Raw genomic sequence first — 15482 nt, forward strand, 5'->3', positions numbered from 1 at the left:
TTCCCCTGATAGGAACAGACTCTCCACAGCCACAGAGCAAGAAGGAATGCAGCACACACAGGTCCACACAGGTGGCCCCCTGCAGCTGGATTCTCTAAGTTGGGGGGGGGGGCAGAGAGTAGATTCTACCAGCTGGTAGAATGGACTTTGCAGATCAGCAAGGATTTCTGAGCCTGATTTTTTCTTAACAATAGCAGCAGCAACAAACAGACTTAACATTTCCTACCAAACTTAGCTGAAATGAAGGAAGGTAACCAAGGGGTAGACTTTTGTGCCAAAGGACAGTGAGCCCAGTTCAGTTCTGGTGCTGAAAATAAATTCCTGGGGTCTGAATGCTCTCGGAGACACCCTATTGTTTAATTCTAAACACATGCATTTTGCAGCTGGCTCCCATGGACTGCAAGAAGATCAAACCTATCTATTCTGAAGGAAATCAGCCCTGAGTGCTCACTGGAAGGACAGATCGTGAAGCTGAGGCTCCAATACTTTGGCCACCTCATGAGACGAGAAGACTCCCTGGAAAAGACCCTGATGTTGGGAAAGATGGAGGGCACAAGGAGAAGGGGACGACAGAGGACAAGATGATTGGACAGTGTTCTCAAAGCTACTAACATGAGTTTGACCAAGCTGCGGGAGGCAGTGGAAGACAAGAGTGCCTGGTGTGCTTTGGTCCATGGGGTCACAAAGAGTCAGACACAACTAAACGACTAAACAACAACAACTGGTTGGTAGGTCTTTGGAAGGTGGGGTGTCCTAGTGAGAAAGAAGAAAGGTGATCCTCTGTGCATCTCCTGTTCCAAGTGCAGGGCAGGACCTTTAAAGTTGCAGGATGCCAGAGCTGTTGGATGCATGCAACTGTCCCTAGCATGCAGAGGTTCCTAGGTTCAATTCCTGGTGTCTCCAGTCAGGGCTAGGAAACACTCCTGGCTGAAATCTTTTAGATAAGGCCCACAGAGAGACAGAGAGAGAGATATGCATATTCACGTCTCCTCTACATGAACCTCTGATCCCTACCGCAGCTTTGGGTTAAAAAATAACCTTAGTCTCTGCCCCAAAATTGTCCATTGATTGGGACCCTGCTACAAAATTTTAAGTGCTACATTAAAATGGGGGGAGAGCTTGGAAAGTGTAACAATATTTTTTATATTCATTTTTAGTCAAAAAGGGCATTCCTTTTGTATAATAAATGGAGCTGCACATTGTGGGCATTAAAATTGTACCTATCCTTGTGTACAATAAATACTTTAATGTGGAGGGAGGTTTGTAAGCAGTGAAGAGGAGGGAGTCAAAATATTTTTTTCATGCTATGCTTTGTAGCCAGTCTATGTTGCGTCTCTATTTACTAACTACTTGATCTATTCACCATGAAAGCCTATTGGTTCCTCATGACGCTGACGTATCCTGCTGAGAAGTTAAAAGTTCCCACAAAGAGAATCAGAGAGTTGGACGGGACCCTGAGTATAATCTAAGTCCAACCCCCTGTGATTGCAGGAATAAGCAGTTGTCCCATACAGGGATAGAACCTGCAACCTTGGCATTGATCAGCACCACACTCCAACCAGCTGAGCTATCCAGGTTCATAAAGACTAAGACTCCAGCCCCTCCTTCCTTTAGGATTTGGAGCCTTTAAGGATTAATGAGGTCCCTTTTCCAGCCAGGAGGGTGAGTGCTTATGTCTCTCAATCCATTTTGGCAGGAGGAACGGGCCCACCTACCTGTCAATCCTCTTGACATCAGGACGATGTCATTTTCCTTCGCCCTTGCAGTTTCAACTCAAACCACATGGGCAAAGTCACACGTATTCGCAAGCGCCAGCATTCTGCTAATCAGCACCACCTGCACATTGCACTCCCTTCGCTGGCACAGTTTGAAATCAAGCCACTACGGCTTGATGGCTGATCCCTGCAAACCACACCAGGCATCATTGTATATGACATCAAGTGTAGGGGAAGTGGGCAGGGCTTGGGCAAAACAATCTGAATTACGATGCCTGCAGGTTGGAGGTTCGCCGCCACTTAAGGTGAAACTGTCTAGCACGCCTCCTTTTTTCTCCACAAGCATGAAGACCACCAAGTGGTGGTTTTTTATTTTTAAGCCCTGTAATGCAGTGGGTGGGTAGACTGTGCTTTAAATAGTGGACTACGTGCACCATGCAATTGTTGGCAAAACTGCAAACTTTCACATCTTCAGGCTTTCATAGTTAGAGTTCTTTAGCTACTTACATCATCTAGGCAGCCGACTTTGGGTTGAGGGGAAAAAGTGAAAAGACTATGCAAGCACAGAGTCTAAGTAAACCGTAGCATCTTGCGCTTGAAATACCAGATCAAGGTCTTTCCCCTCCTGGCTAGAAGCAGAATGCAAGCAAATGAGCAAGGATATTAGAAGCAGCCCAGGAAAACCCACAGAGACAGGCAGAGCCACCAACAAAAGCCATGGTGCAAAGGGAGGAAGAACTCTTACCAATTATGGACTGGACAGATGTGATTGTTGGACAGTGCCATGGCATACCTGCAGGGAATAAAAGAAAGAAGTGAAAGAAGTGATCGTGTCTGCTCTCCTCAAACACCCAACGACTGCTTCTCAGTTCTCTGCAGCCTAGGAGCAGCCCCAATGCTCAAGCCTCCATTAAGAATGCACGGTAAACAAGGTGTTCGGGCCAAAGGTGGGAGGCAGTCTTCAAACTCCTGCCTTCTCAACCACTGATTCGGTGCGTAGCCTTCAGCAAGTCATTTCTCTTAACCTTTGCTGCCCATCTATAAAGTGGTAGAGATTCTGAGGCAATCTGGGTCAAGCTGCACTGCCGTTCAGCCTAAGCAACCGAGTAGCATCCTCCATCACACCTGGAGGCAACAGGTGTGTTAAGGATAGAGCACCAAACCAGCACACAACTTTGACACCAGTGTGCAGTCAATCGGACAAGCCTGGGCTTTGGGGTCAGTGTTAGATATGGAGATATGAAAGCTAGGAGCTAAATGGCACCTGAAACTGAGGTTATGGATGCAACAGCGGAACATCTAGGCGCGCTTTTTAATATAAAGTTAAAATTGAATGAACAGTAGCTAAAATAGTAGGTTCATTTTTCACATGGTCTAGTCCTTCCCCTGCTCACCCCCCTAATATATTTAAGAGGGTCTCTTCTCCAGTCTTCAGAGAGTAGCTGGAAGTGGGGAGGCAGAAAAAGGTCCTCCTTTCCTTCCACTCTGCAGTTTTAATCTGAAATCTTAGGTGCGGTACCGCGCCCAGAGCTCAGAAACCGCTTGTGCTAATGAAATTCCCTGTCGCAAAACACACCTAGAACAATGGGAGTTTCGAACACTGTTTGGGATGTACCTGTGGCCCCTGATTTGAGTGTCAATTACAGAGTTTTGGGGATGGCACAGAAAGTGGGGTTTGTGGCACAAAACCAGCACACATCTTTGGCACCAGTATGGAGTCAAATGGACGTTGGGTTTTTGGATATTTACTTGTGACCCCGATTTGCTGTGTCAATTACTCGGTTTGCGGGGAGGCGCGGCACGAAACGCGGTATTTGCGGCAGAAAACCAGCACTAAGCTTTTGGGGGGATCCAAAATGTTAGGGTCCACATGTTAATGGTGCTGGGCTGGCATGTGTTGCTGTCCTCCAGCAGAAGAGAAGAGCTGATGAACTCTGGAGAAATAGCAGGCAGTGGGAGGGGGGTGCCTTATTATAGCATCGTCTGTCTGAGGCAGTTGCCTCACTCTAGCTAACGTGGGGGCCATCCCTGCACTTGGAATCAGCTCCTTCCCCTGCCAGACTATCTGCTTGGCAGTGTTTGTCTAGTGATAAGAGTCCAACATGCATCCCAGGCAAAACGGCTCCAAATGACTCCCCACCCCTTAGATAGCAACCTTTTAAGGAAGATTTTTCAGCCTCAGGGCTGAATTTGCTTCTGGGCAGCCGTGCCCACATGCCAGCAGTGGGTGGGGTCAGGGCCAAAAGTGGGTGGAGCAACGAAAACTATTTTCTACTAGCTGTTCTAGACCCAATCGTACATCCCTCTGTACCCTCCGTCCAGACAAGCAAGAAGCCAGGTTCAGAGGTCAAGTAAACATTCCAACCAGGCAAAAGCACTCCAGGAGGTTGCAGCCCAAGGCCAGTAACCAACACACTGTGTTAGCAGGACAACGTGCAGAAAGGCAATCCACATACTACTGCTCACCACTGCTGCTAAAGCAGCCACAGGACTGCCGTTTCCATTTAATTGAACATTGTTAATTGGCATGATAACCACCAGCACGTTTAAGGAGCGTCCACCAAATCACCAATTTCTAAGATTCCACATTCTTGGCATATAACAGCAGTATTTATCAATTCACATATTTTTGCGTTCACTTTTCAAAATAGAAATGCAGACTGATGTAGAAATGTGGTGGACTGAATGAAGACTTGGGGGGGGGGGGTGGAGAAGGGGAGAAAAACCCAAGAGAAGCCCAAACAGACAGATCCTTGCCCATCCCTAACAGGCAGTGCTTAAAATAATTCTTTTTAAATGCAAACAGTCTGCCTGAATAATAGAGAGAAAGGCTGGCCAGCAAATCTGTGTCCAAAAACAGGGGTGAAGCCAGGTTTGAGCTGTGGGAGAAAGAATGCAAGTCCCAATTTGCATATATATTTGTATGCACTTGGTTTTTTTTAAGCACGGCAATCCTTTTCTGCCTCTGTCAAAACCTAACAAAGAAAAGAAGGATCTAAATTTCAGCCCCGTGCTGAAACAAGAGGTGAGCAGAACCTTTCGATTTGGATGCAAAGGCATGGGCTCAAGCTTTTTGGTAATAATAATAATAATTTATTATTTATATCCCGCTCATCTGGCTGGGCTTCCCCAGCCACTCTGGGCGGCTTTCAACAAAACACTAAAATACAATATATAACGTATTAAACATTAAAAGCTTCCCTAAACAGGGCTGCCTTTAGATGTCTTCTAACAGCTTGGTAGTTATTGTTCTCTTTGACATCTGGTGGGAGGGCGTTCCACAGGGCGGGCACCACTACCAAGAAGGCCCTCTGCCTGGTTTCCTGTAACTTGGCTTCTTGCAGCAAGGGAACCACCAGAAGGCCGTTGGCACTGGACCTCAGTGTGTGGGCAGAACTATGGAGGTGGAAACACTCCTTCAGGTATACTGGACCGAGGCCATTTAGGGCTTTAAAGGTCAGCACCAACACTTTGAATTGTGCTCGGAAATGTACTGGGAGCCAGTGTACGTCTTTCAAGACTGGTGTTATATGGTCTTGGCGGCTGCTCCCAGTCACCAGTCTAGCTGCCGCATTTTGGATTAGTTGTAGTTTCCAGGTCACCTTCAAAGGTAGCCCCACATAGAGCTCATTGCAGTAGTCCAAGCGAGATAAAAATTACAATCTAATAGCATGTGTAGCAGGTCATTTATATCCCACCAGAGTAAACACAATGGGAAGAGTGGATCAGGGAGAGGAAGCACCTTGCAGGAGCTGCCAGAGTGGCAAGGCAGCAGCTCTTCACAAGTCAGTCACATCAGTCAGGGAGATGGTTTGGCACCTTTCGGGAGATGGGCTAGAGTACGCCAGACAGAACCTACCCTGTAAAAGGTAAAGGGACCCCTGACCATTAGGTCCAGTTGTGACCGACTCTGGGATTGCAGTGCTTATCTCGCTTTATTGGCCGAGTGAGCCGGCGTACAGCTTCCGGGTCATGTGGCCAGCATGACTAAGTGCTTCTGGCGAACCAGAGCAGCACATGGAAACGCCGTTTACCTTCCCGCCGGAGCGGTACCTATTTATCTACTTGCACTTTGACGTGCTTTCGAACTGCTAGGTTGGCAGGAGCAGGGACCGAACAACGGGAGCTCACCCCGTCGCGGGGATTTGAACCACCGACCTTCTGATCGGTGTAATAGGAATTTTATGGTCTTAGATATATGGTAGTTGTTCATAAGTGTACCAACCACGCACATACATAGATCAGCACAGCAAGGCCAACCTGGAACCATTTTTATTCCTAAACTGAGCAAATGTTTTTTCTGCATGGTCAAAGTGAAAAAGCCTCCCCATTGTCTTTTGCTTCACAAATCCTGTCTTAAGGGTGTAAGGGTGTTTGAATAAGTATTTATCACTACAAAGGAATGGCCAGGCTCCTCAGGCAATCCAATCAAGTAACCTGCCAGACAGGAGATAAAAAAGGACAAGAGAAAAACAACATTTAAATTTCTGTTTAGACCGCCTTTTTCTGTAATGTATGTATGATGTTTCTGAGGATGGTCTTGATCTACAGGGTGGAATTTCAAAAGTCTTTACAAGGCTTTGCACACTATTTTTTCTGGGTCCTCCTCCTTTCCTGCGTGTGAGGGGAGCACCCTGTTGCAACAGATCAATAAAGATCAAGCTTACTAGCTGCTTTGCTTCTCAATATTCTCTGGTTGGCCTGTTATTTTCTCCTACCAATAGGGAACCTATGTAAGGACTCTATATGGGCTCTTGGATACCCCATAAGGGAAAAGGGCAATTTTTTATTTACAACAGATGGCGACCACGAAGGGACTTAAATTCTATAACAGGATTTGTTTGTGTGCATTTTAGGAACAGCATTTCCTGACAGGCTTCTCACATGAAATAATTTTCCCTTTTAACAGGATATGGGAACCTCTAACAAAGCGTTTGTCCCTTCTTTTCTCCCACAACACACACACACACACACACACACACACACAAACAAACAAAGTGGGGGGATACAAACAGTAATTTAAATATTCTGTACCCAAGATTCTCAGAAAAGTCATTGCATTTGTCAGGTTTCATAAAAATTGTGTGTCTTAGCATTTATTTATTTTTGGTTCCTCATAGGTCATTGTGTGTGTGTGTGTGTGTGTGTGTTTTACTTTGGGGACATGTCCATCACATGTTGAAAGTCATTTTCATCAAGTTCTTTTATCAGATAGCACATGTTGAATTTTAAGCCTTTTTTCATTGTTTTCCCATTTTTTCAGTCCAGTAGTAATCTGTGCGGTTTGGATAATATCTTTGTATTATTTAATAATAATTCTTTTCTAAACCTGATGTCTTTGTGCCAAGTCCATTTTCATCTGACTGGTAATCTATTTTTTTGCTTTTTGGGAAAAGGGCAATTTTTTATTTACAACATCGGCAAGTTCTAGGCTCTGTGGTTTAACCAACAGCGCCACCCGCATCCCTGAACCTACCCTGTACTTTTGTGTATTCAAGGGGAGACGTGACGAGGGACATGGCATGGGGGGGTGCCGGGGATGCCGCACACAATTTTTGAGCGGGCACAAACCAGGTGACCTCACCGCAGAGTGGCCTGATGTTCCTCTCTGCCTATCAAGGGTCGTGTTGGCCAGCCGGGCTCCCCTCTGTGCAGGCAGGCAGATGGCTCAGCACAGCCCCGCTAGAGGGTGGGGTCGTTCCGGTGGCGAGGGCTGGCGAACCCGCCCCCCTGGCGTGTCAGCAACTGATGCCGTGCCGCTGGATGTGACCTTTTTTGCCAAGGCAAAATGGAGCACAAGGGATTCTGGGCCTTCACTCCAACCACCACATTGCAGGTTGGGCTGAGAGTAGCCTACAATAACCCTCTGATATAGCGCACTGTTGCACCCCATTGCGAGAAGGAGGGCAGCTTTCAGAAGCCCTGTAAAGTAACCCGCTGTGAAATTCCAACCCTGAGATAGAGCCACCGTCAGACGTCCTCCCAGGCCAAACCCAATTAACTCAATCGCTTGCTGACTTCCATGCAGACTGGTTGCACTTTTAAAATTTTTAAATCTAAACAAAATTGTTTGTGAATTAAGAGCCAAATTAGCGCACGCGACCCATTTTTGATGGGGTTGTGTGTGTGTTTTTCAACTCTCTTCACCACAGGCTAAAACAGGAAACACCAGGCACTTCCAGGCTGTCACTGTACTGTGGGTGGGTTTCAATTCATATCAGAAAGTGGGTATTGCACAATTAGGGTGGATTTGGGCTCTTATGTAATAAACCTGCTTCTCCCCTATCTGCAAAAAATGAGACTTTTTGCAACGAGAAAGGGGGTTACGAAATGTACTGGAAAACGTGGGGTAACCATTGCTTGACTTAACCTCATTTAATCTACATGAATGTTCAATAAAATATAACCTACCTGCAAACTTTGTCCAAATAAATCTGGATGTTCAGTAAACAGGTTGTCTGAAGTGACCACAAACACACACCCCAATTATACACTCCGCAACATTCTGTTTGCAAAGACCTGCTTGCTTAAATTCACATCATTTATAAATAAATAAATAACAGGCAGCTCCCACTCTATGATGTTATAGCTTTATGGAAAGCTTTCATTTGCTTAATGGTAAAGGGGTAAAGGGACCCCTGACCATTAGGTCCAGTCGTGACCGACTCTGGGGTTGCAGCACTCATCTCGCTTTATTGGCCGAGGGAGCCAATAAACTAAGCCGCTTATGGCGAACCAGAGCAACACGCAGAAACGCTGTTTACCTTCCTGCCGGAGCGGTACCTATTTATCTACTTGCACTTTGACATGCTTTCAAACTGCTAGGTTGGCAGGAGCAGGGACCGAACAACGGGAGCTCACCCCGTCGCAGGGATTCGAACCGCCGACCTTCTGATCGGCAAGTCCTAGGCTCTGTGGTTTAACCCACAGCACCACCCGCATCCCAGCGTTCATTTGCTTACTTATTACGTATAGGTCCAAGAAATCCAAGACTGCTCGGCCAGTTCTAAAGGTTGGCTGCTCCTACCGCTAAACAAAACTCATAGCTCCCTTCACTCTCTGGCAAAGGCAGGAAGACAACATTACTGGCACTACCATGGTGCAAGTCAGTAGAGCATGAGACTCTTAATCTCAGGGCTGTGGGTTTGAGCCCTGCGTTGTGCAAGAGAGTCCTGCGATGCAAGATGTTGGGACTAGAAGACCCTCACGGTCCCTTCCGACGCTACATTTCTACGACTCAAAGTCAGAATGGCTTTGGCCAACGCCAAGTTCACAGATTTTATTTTTCAAATAGCAGCTTTCTCCAGGGGGAGGATCAGCGGGCAAGACCCCAAGAAGTGCCCAAACCATGCCCAGCCACGTACAAGCATCATTCACCCTAGGCTACCAACCACACTTCCATTATTTACGGCTGAGGTATAATAAGCAGCCGGCACCGCCAGCCAAGCAAATTGACATGGAGGAATAGTGGCTGGATGGGATGAAGGAGCCTAGACGAAACCACAGACATCCTGAATCATGCAAGAGAAACTAGCAATTAGCTAAATGCTGTAATTAGTCCCTACGACTGGGCCTGGAGCTGCAGTTTCTCAGGTGTACTGGGGAGGAGGGGCTTCCTGTTGCTGGGGGCCCACATTCAAAATTCTAAGCATAGGGCTCCTTCCTTTTTCACAAGGCCATGGCTTCATCTGAGACTCCAATACTTTGGCCACCTCATGAGAAGAGAAGACTCCCTGGAAAAGACCCTGATGTTGGGAAAGATGGAGGGCACAAGAAGAAGGGGACGACAGAGGATGAGATGGTTGGATAGTGTTCTCGAAGCTACCAGCATGAGTTTGACCAAACTGCGGGAGGCAGTGGAAGACAAGAGTGCCTGGATTGTAGGCTACCTGATCAAAAAGGATTGTAGGCTACCTGATCAAAAGTTTTGGATTTTGCCCCTAAGAGAAGTATAAAAGACCCGCCAAAAGACTTAACCCTCAGTGGCTAGGACCTACAACAGGATATGAGAGCTGCCCAACCAATTGGGAACACTGATCTCAGAGGGGGCTTGCTTTATTTGATACCTTCAGCTTTCACCCATAGTTTCTTCTGGGCGCTTCCCAACTGTTGATATTTTTGGGTGGCATTCAAACACATACTAGCAAACTCAGGCTGTGCATTTATTGTTCGTTGTTGTTATTGCGCAATAAACTCACTTCCTCAAAACACTGGACTTTTTGTGGAAAAGCCAAGTGAGAGTAAAACGCAGCGAAAAGTGAAGCGGGTAACATTTGCTTGATTCAGCATGGTCTATACTCCCTGTGAACAAAAAATCTGAATGAATGCTCAATAAATAGTTGGACCACCAGCACCACCCCGGTAAACAAATCAGGATGCTCGATAAGAAGGTTGTCTGGAAGCGACCTTGCTGGTACTGTCTGCAGAAAAGCCCAATGAACTTTCAGACAGAGAAACACAAATCAAAAGGATTTGCAAGCATTTCTGAACCTGCAATACCTATGGACAGAGCTGGATGAGTATCACAGCAGAAGTCAAGATCAGGGAGAAACAAGAGGCCAATTCAGAAAACAGAAGCTCTCTTGAAGCAGCAGAAGGGACTGTCCTGACTTGCCCCTAAACAGAACACCAATGCAACAAAGGCATGGACCTCATAACCAAAACCAAACCCAGCGCTTGTATATTTTTGTAACTGCTATTTATTTTGTGATATTTCGGGAACCACCCTGGGATCACTCTAAGCAAGGAAGCGCAGTCTGCAAACCTAGCTCATCATCTGCTGCTTCTGGACGCAACAGTTCTGTATCAAAGCCACTCTTGCTACAGCTTGCCTGATCTCTTATCCTCTAAGGAACCCAAACCTGTATTTTAGTTGCGTAGCATTCCTGAGAAGAAGCTCAGATTGGCAGTGACCATCTGCTGATCTTCACAAGCCAGTGGGAACTTGCATTATCTTATGTATCCTCAACCGCCAGCTTAAGGAAGCTGCCGTTGTATTTCTGCTTTGCAGATTGGCAAGCGGAGGTAGATAATCATTGAAACAAGGTTGGAAGGGACCTCAGGGGTCATCCAGTCCAAGCCCCAGAAAGGCAAGGAAATTTTTCTCCAATGTGGGGCTCAAATACATGACCCTGAGATTAGGAGATTCATGCTCTACAGGCTGAGCTATCAACAGGTAGATGCCAAACCCAAGCCAAACAACAGGAAGACATGACTACGTGTGAATTCTGAAGAATTCAATGACAGACATGTACTCCCAGCGTTGTAACTCCTGCTGGTTGTCTTAGGAGCTTTTGAGGCAGTAGCTCATGCAACTGTTCTCGAAATTAATGCAAACTGGCTGAGATACAAGTGCTGTCACATGGGCTGACAGACAATAAACAACAGCTAATGATCAACAGAAGGGAAGTGTGGGTGGGGGAGCAGAAGGCTTTTCTTAAGGAAACACCCAGAGTGGGAGAAGAGGTGTCACCTCACCACCAACTCTGAAAATAAGGTTGCATCAACAAAGTAGCTGCTGCAAGGATTTTTTGTTATCTTTTATTAACAGGGTCGCTTCAAAGGAGGGAACCCACTGGAATAAGGTGCTCCGTTGTAGTTAAGGAAACTGTGATGCTTTGCAGTAAGAAGCAGGTATGGAACAGATGTGGCATGCCATCTAAAGCAGTCTGAAAAGAGCCAGTCCAAAAGGGTATGGTTTGTTGGTTTTGGTTTTTACAAAACCAGCCAGTGAAACACAGTGCCTCTTCAATGTGTGCTAAAGTATACATACAGCTCTGCACCTGATCATCCAAAACTGGCCCCACAGGCTCTCATGCTCCTAGGACCTAGGCCATAAACCTCCACTGCTTGTGCTTGCAAGTTGGCCACATAAAATAGGGGACCTCTGGCCAGCCTCCCCAGAAATGCCTTGCAGCACAGTATATTGGTGGGAGTGATGGACAAGTCACTTATGGCTTGTATCAACACTGACTCAGAAATAAACCAAGTTGCTTCTTGCCAAAAAACAGGGAGTAGTTTGGCTTATTAACAAGCCAAAAGCGAATCCCTTGCCCTATGAAGCTCCAAGCTACCCGCTCCCTCCTCGCTTTTGTGAATCCTTCTGAAGTCTTTGCCCACTTTCCTGCAAACTCTACTCAGCATCTGGGAATGGCAGCAGCCAACACTCCAGGAACAGTGTTCAAAATTTGCCAGGTGTATTTTGCACCTGGCTAACAGCCACTTGGGACATGGGTGGCATTGTGGGTTAAACCACAGAGAGCCTAGGACTTGCCTATCAGAAGGTCGGCAGTTCGAATCCCCGTGACGGGGTGAGTGCTCGGTCCCTGCTCCTGCCAACCTAGCAGTTCGAAAGCACATCAAAGTGCAAGTAGATAAATAGGTACTGCTCCAGCAGGAAGGTAAACAGCATTTCCGTGTGCTGCTCTGGTTCACCAGAAGCGGCTTAGTCATGCTGGCCACATGACCCGGAAGCTGTACGCCGGCTCCCTCGGCCAATAAAGCAAGATGAGTGCCGCAACTCCAGAGTCGGCCACAACTAGACCTAATGGTCAGGCGTCCCTTTACCTTTAACAGCCACTTGCAACCAAGTGAAGATGCCCGGGCCCCAGGATGACACCTGGCGCCTCCACCATCTAGAGGTGGCTGCCTGGGCTTCCTTGGAGCTTGACCATTTTCACATGCTAACAACACACCCTGCAAAATTCTATCTGTTATATTTTATCTGCCCAGTCTGAATGAATTTCAGGAACCATCTTGGGTTTTCATTCGAGAGGGGGCTTATTATTTGTTCCTCATCTGAAACTCTGGAGAACTGCTGCCGGCCAGTGTAGGTGATACAGAGGTAGACGGTCCATGGCCTGACTCAAAATGCAGCTTCCTATGTCCCTATATACCTGGAGTTATTTGAATATTTGCATCTTGCTCCCTCCCTAGCCAGACAACCCAAACGCGTTGTCTTGCAGCTAACGAACGGCAGGCAACTGTCTCCTTACAACCAGACAAGACAGATTCAGCAAGATACCAATCAGTCAGGTTGAGGCAGCCTTCCTCAGGCAGCGCATTACGGAATATCTGTAAAGGGCAGCCAGTTGTAATTTAGTTTAGCCGCACATTTTGACAATGCAGATTTCCTGCCTGAGGCACCGCAAATGTTTTGAGGCAACCGTCTGCCTCTCCTGCATTGTCCAGAATTGACAAGAAGCCTGGAAAGTGATTCAGCTTGGAAGAATCTGCTAACTAAACACACCAATCAAGGGTAGGCAGCCATCTGGTAGTGACAGGCAACCCTCAGCCCCACCGCGGCCAGACAGGTTGCTTGATCTTTTAGTCCGAGGCGAAACCAGTAGCCCAACACTATGCATGCTTACTCACAAGTAAATCCCATTAATCCATAGGATTTACTCTCAAGCCAGGCAAACAATGGCGACTGTGCATGTTTCCAGGGAAGGGCTTAATGTTTTGAGCAGGTCAAGGAAATATCCGGGTTCTTGGCAACAAGGTGTTCCAGCTGCTGCTGCTGCTGTTGTTTTTTTAAAAAAAAGCTTTGTGGGTATTTCCCCCAGAAAGGGTAAAAGAGTGGGGAGCACAGGAGCCAACTCCTAGAGGCCAAGGTACTTTCAGCCACCCCCAATAAAATATTTGAGCCTCCGCCCCCCAGTTGATGGGCATTGCCATTCAAATACTGTATGTGTACCTAGTTTTCTGATAGATTATGTGGGGTGGAGCTTACCTGTCCGCCCTCCCAATATTTTATTCAAGTTGGCACCCCTGAGCAGGGGAAAATGCATGGGTCAATATTTACCAGACACTGGAGAGACCTTTTGGCAGTGAACATGGACCAGGGGTACCAAACTGCATGGCAAACAGCGCTACTAGAAAAACTAATCAGCAGACTGAATCTATCATGGGATCAAACAAAGAAGGAGGCCTTGTCCCTTGTGTGGCTCCTCTTTATCACATACAAAGGCCAACAAGACAATGACCCCCTCCCCTGCCCTAACAACTATGAATCAATAGGGCTAACTTAACCTCACACACAAACAAAACACCCTGCAACCAGTCAACTGCAACTAACCATAACTTGGGCCCTCTGATCACTCGCTCTGCCAGCAAAAATAAGACACCTACCCATGCGATGCGGACAAAAAAATCTCCACTCATATACTATGTAAATAATGGAAGTCCCTCACCCTCTCTGCTTTCACCCCTCCTATATTCTCTTTCTCTGTTTTCTCCTTTCTCCCTCCCCACCTCTCTTCCTTCATCAACCCCACGTTGCTACAAAAACGTCTCAAACTGACTGTAATGGACCTGTGTGAAGGATTTTGTTATTTGAAAACAGAGACACTGAGTGTACTTATGGAAAATCTTTCAACTGCTTCCCAATTTTGCCTGTGCAAAGTTTGTAGGGAGCTTAGACAGTGACTGGCTGCGTACTGAACATTTGCTCCAATTTGTTTTCCAGGAGGGTATACAACACTGGGTCAAGCAATTTGTTCTGCCGCACGTTCCAGTGCCTTTTCATGTCACTTTCTTTATCGCAAGAAGTCCAGTTGGAGGGGGGGGGGGATCAGGCTTGTTGAGTAAGGGTGCCAAACCAACTTTAATGGAGGCTTAGGATATATCTTGTTCTTAGCTAGCCTCCTCCTTCTTAGGCTTCTGAGATCAATGCTTTTTATCGCAATAGCTACTGAAATAGTTCAGCAGCAGAGTATAGACTTCAGGAGTTCCTGTAAAATTCTGAAGTTGGGCAGTGGAACGCTGAGCACCTTCCACTCTTGTAAGAAACCAACCACCCCTGGAGCTGCTTGGGTAAATGGCAGCTGACAATGGGAAGCTGGGTTTTAAGCGGTCAGTTTCTAAAATGTCTATAGCCCCATCCTTTGCATGTCTTAGGTGCAGTGCTAATATATATATATATGGTTCACTTGTGGGTCTCTAAACCCCTGTAAGCAGGGGCAAAGGATTTATTTAGCTGTTCTGTGACTTCCCCGTGCCCCTCCCTTTACACCTTTTTCCATCTTAACAGCTGCACTACCTGTCCTGTCTGCTGCATTTTTAAAGAAGTCTCCATTATTTAGCCTAAGCACCTTTAGGGGTCCCCTTTTGTCATTCCTTCTGATTTGCCATATAATTAGTTTGCCCTTCATTTTGGCACGGCTTTCACTTCTGTAAAAAGCAGTTACCTTCCCTTTGGATGACCATGGCTGATAACGCCAAGGTTGCAGGTTCGATCCTCGTATGGGATAGCTGCATATTTCTGCCTTGCAGGGGGTTGGACTAGATGACCCTCACGGTCCCTTCCAACTCTACAATTCTAACCCAATTGCATGATGAAGTAAATTGAATATACCAGTAGCTGATTGACTCCCGGTCAAACATTGAAACTTTGTAAATGAAAGAGACAGAGGAGAAATGCACTTAAAAACCTCTGCTTAAAAAACTCTAAGGAAGGAGAGACCACAACCTCCAGAGGGAGACCGTTCCACTGTCCAACAGCTCTTACTACAAGAGAGTTCTTCCTGATGTTTTGTCGGAATCTCCTTTCTCCTTTTATTGCTTTGATGCAATGTCCGAACATCTCTGGCCAAACGAATCAGAATCAATGCTCAGTACACCCGGGGCGCCACCCAACGCGAGCGCAAAACTGCGCGAAAACAAATCCGGAGGAATGCTTGATAAGCATGTCGTCGGGAAGACACCTCGGGCACGCACGAGGAGCGCGCATCGCACTACTGTATAAGCAGCACTCTGGAAACATGTGGC

The 15482-nt window shown here is 46.7% G+C and overlaps 1 protein-coding gene across 1 annotated transcript in view; it reads right to left on the minus strand.

Moving 5' to 3' along the window:
* Nucleotides 1-15482, minus strand: part of NFKB2 (nuclear factor kappa B subunit 2) — an 80960-nt gene that overhangs the window by 64900 nt on the left and 578 nt on the right. Inside the window, exon 2 of the mRNA XM_083738309.1 lies at nt 2461-2508. Coding sequence (XP_083594435.1) covers nt 2461-2508 — 48 coding nt within the window. The remainder of the gene's footprint in view (nt 1-2460; nt 2509-15482) is intronic.

The sequence above is a fragment of the Podarcis gaigeae genome, assembly GCF_964106915.1.
Source record: "Podarcis gaigeae genome assembly, chromosome: 5".
NCBI lineage: Eukaryota > Metazoa > Chordata > Lepidosauria > Squamata > Lacertidae > Podarcis > Podarcis gaigeae.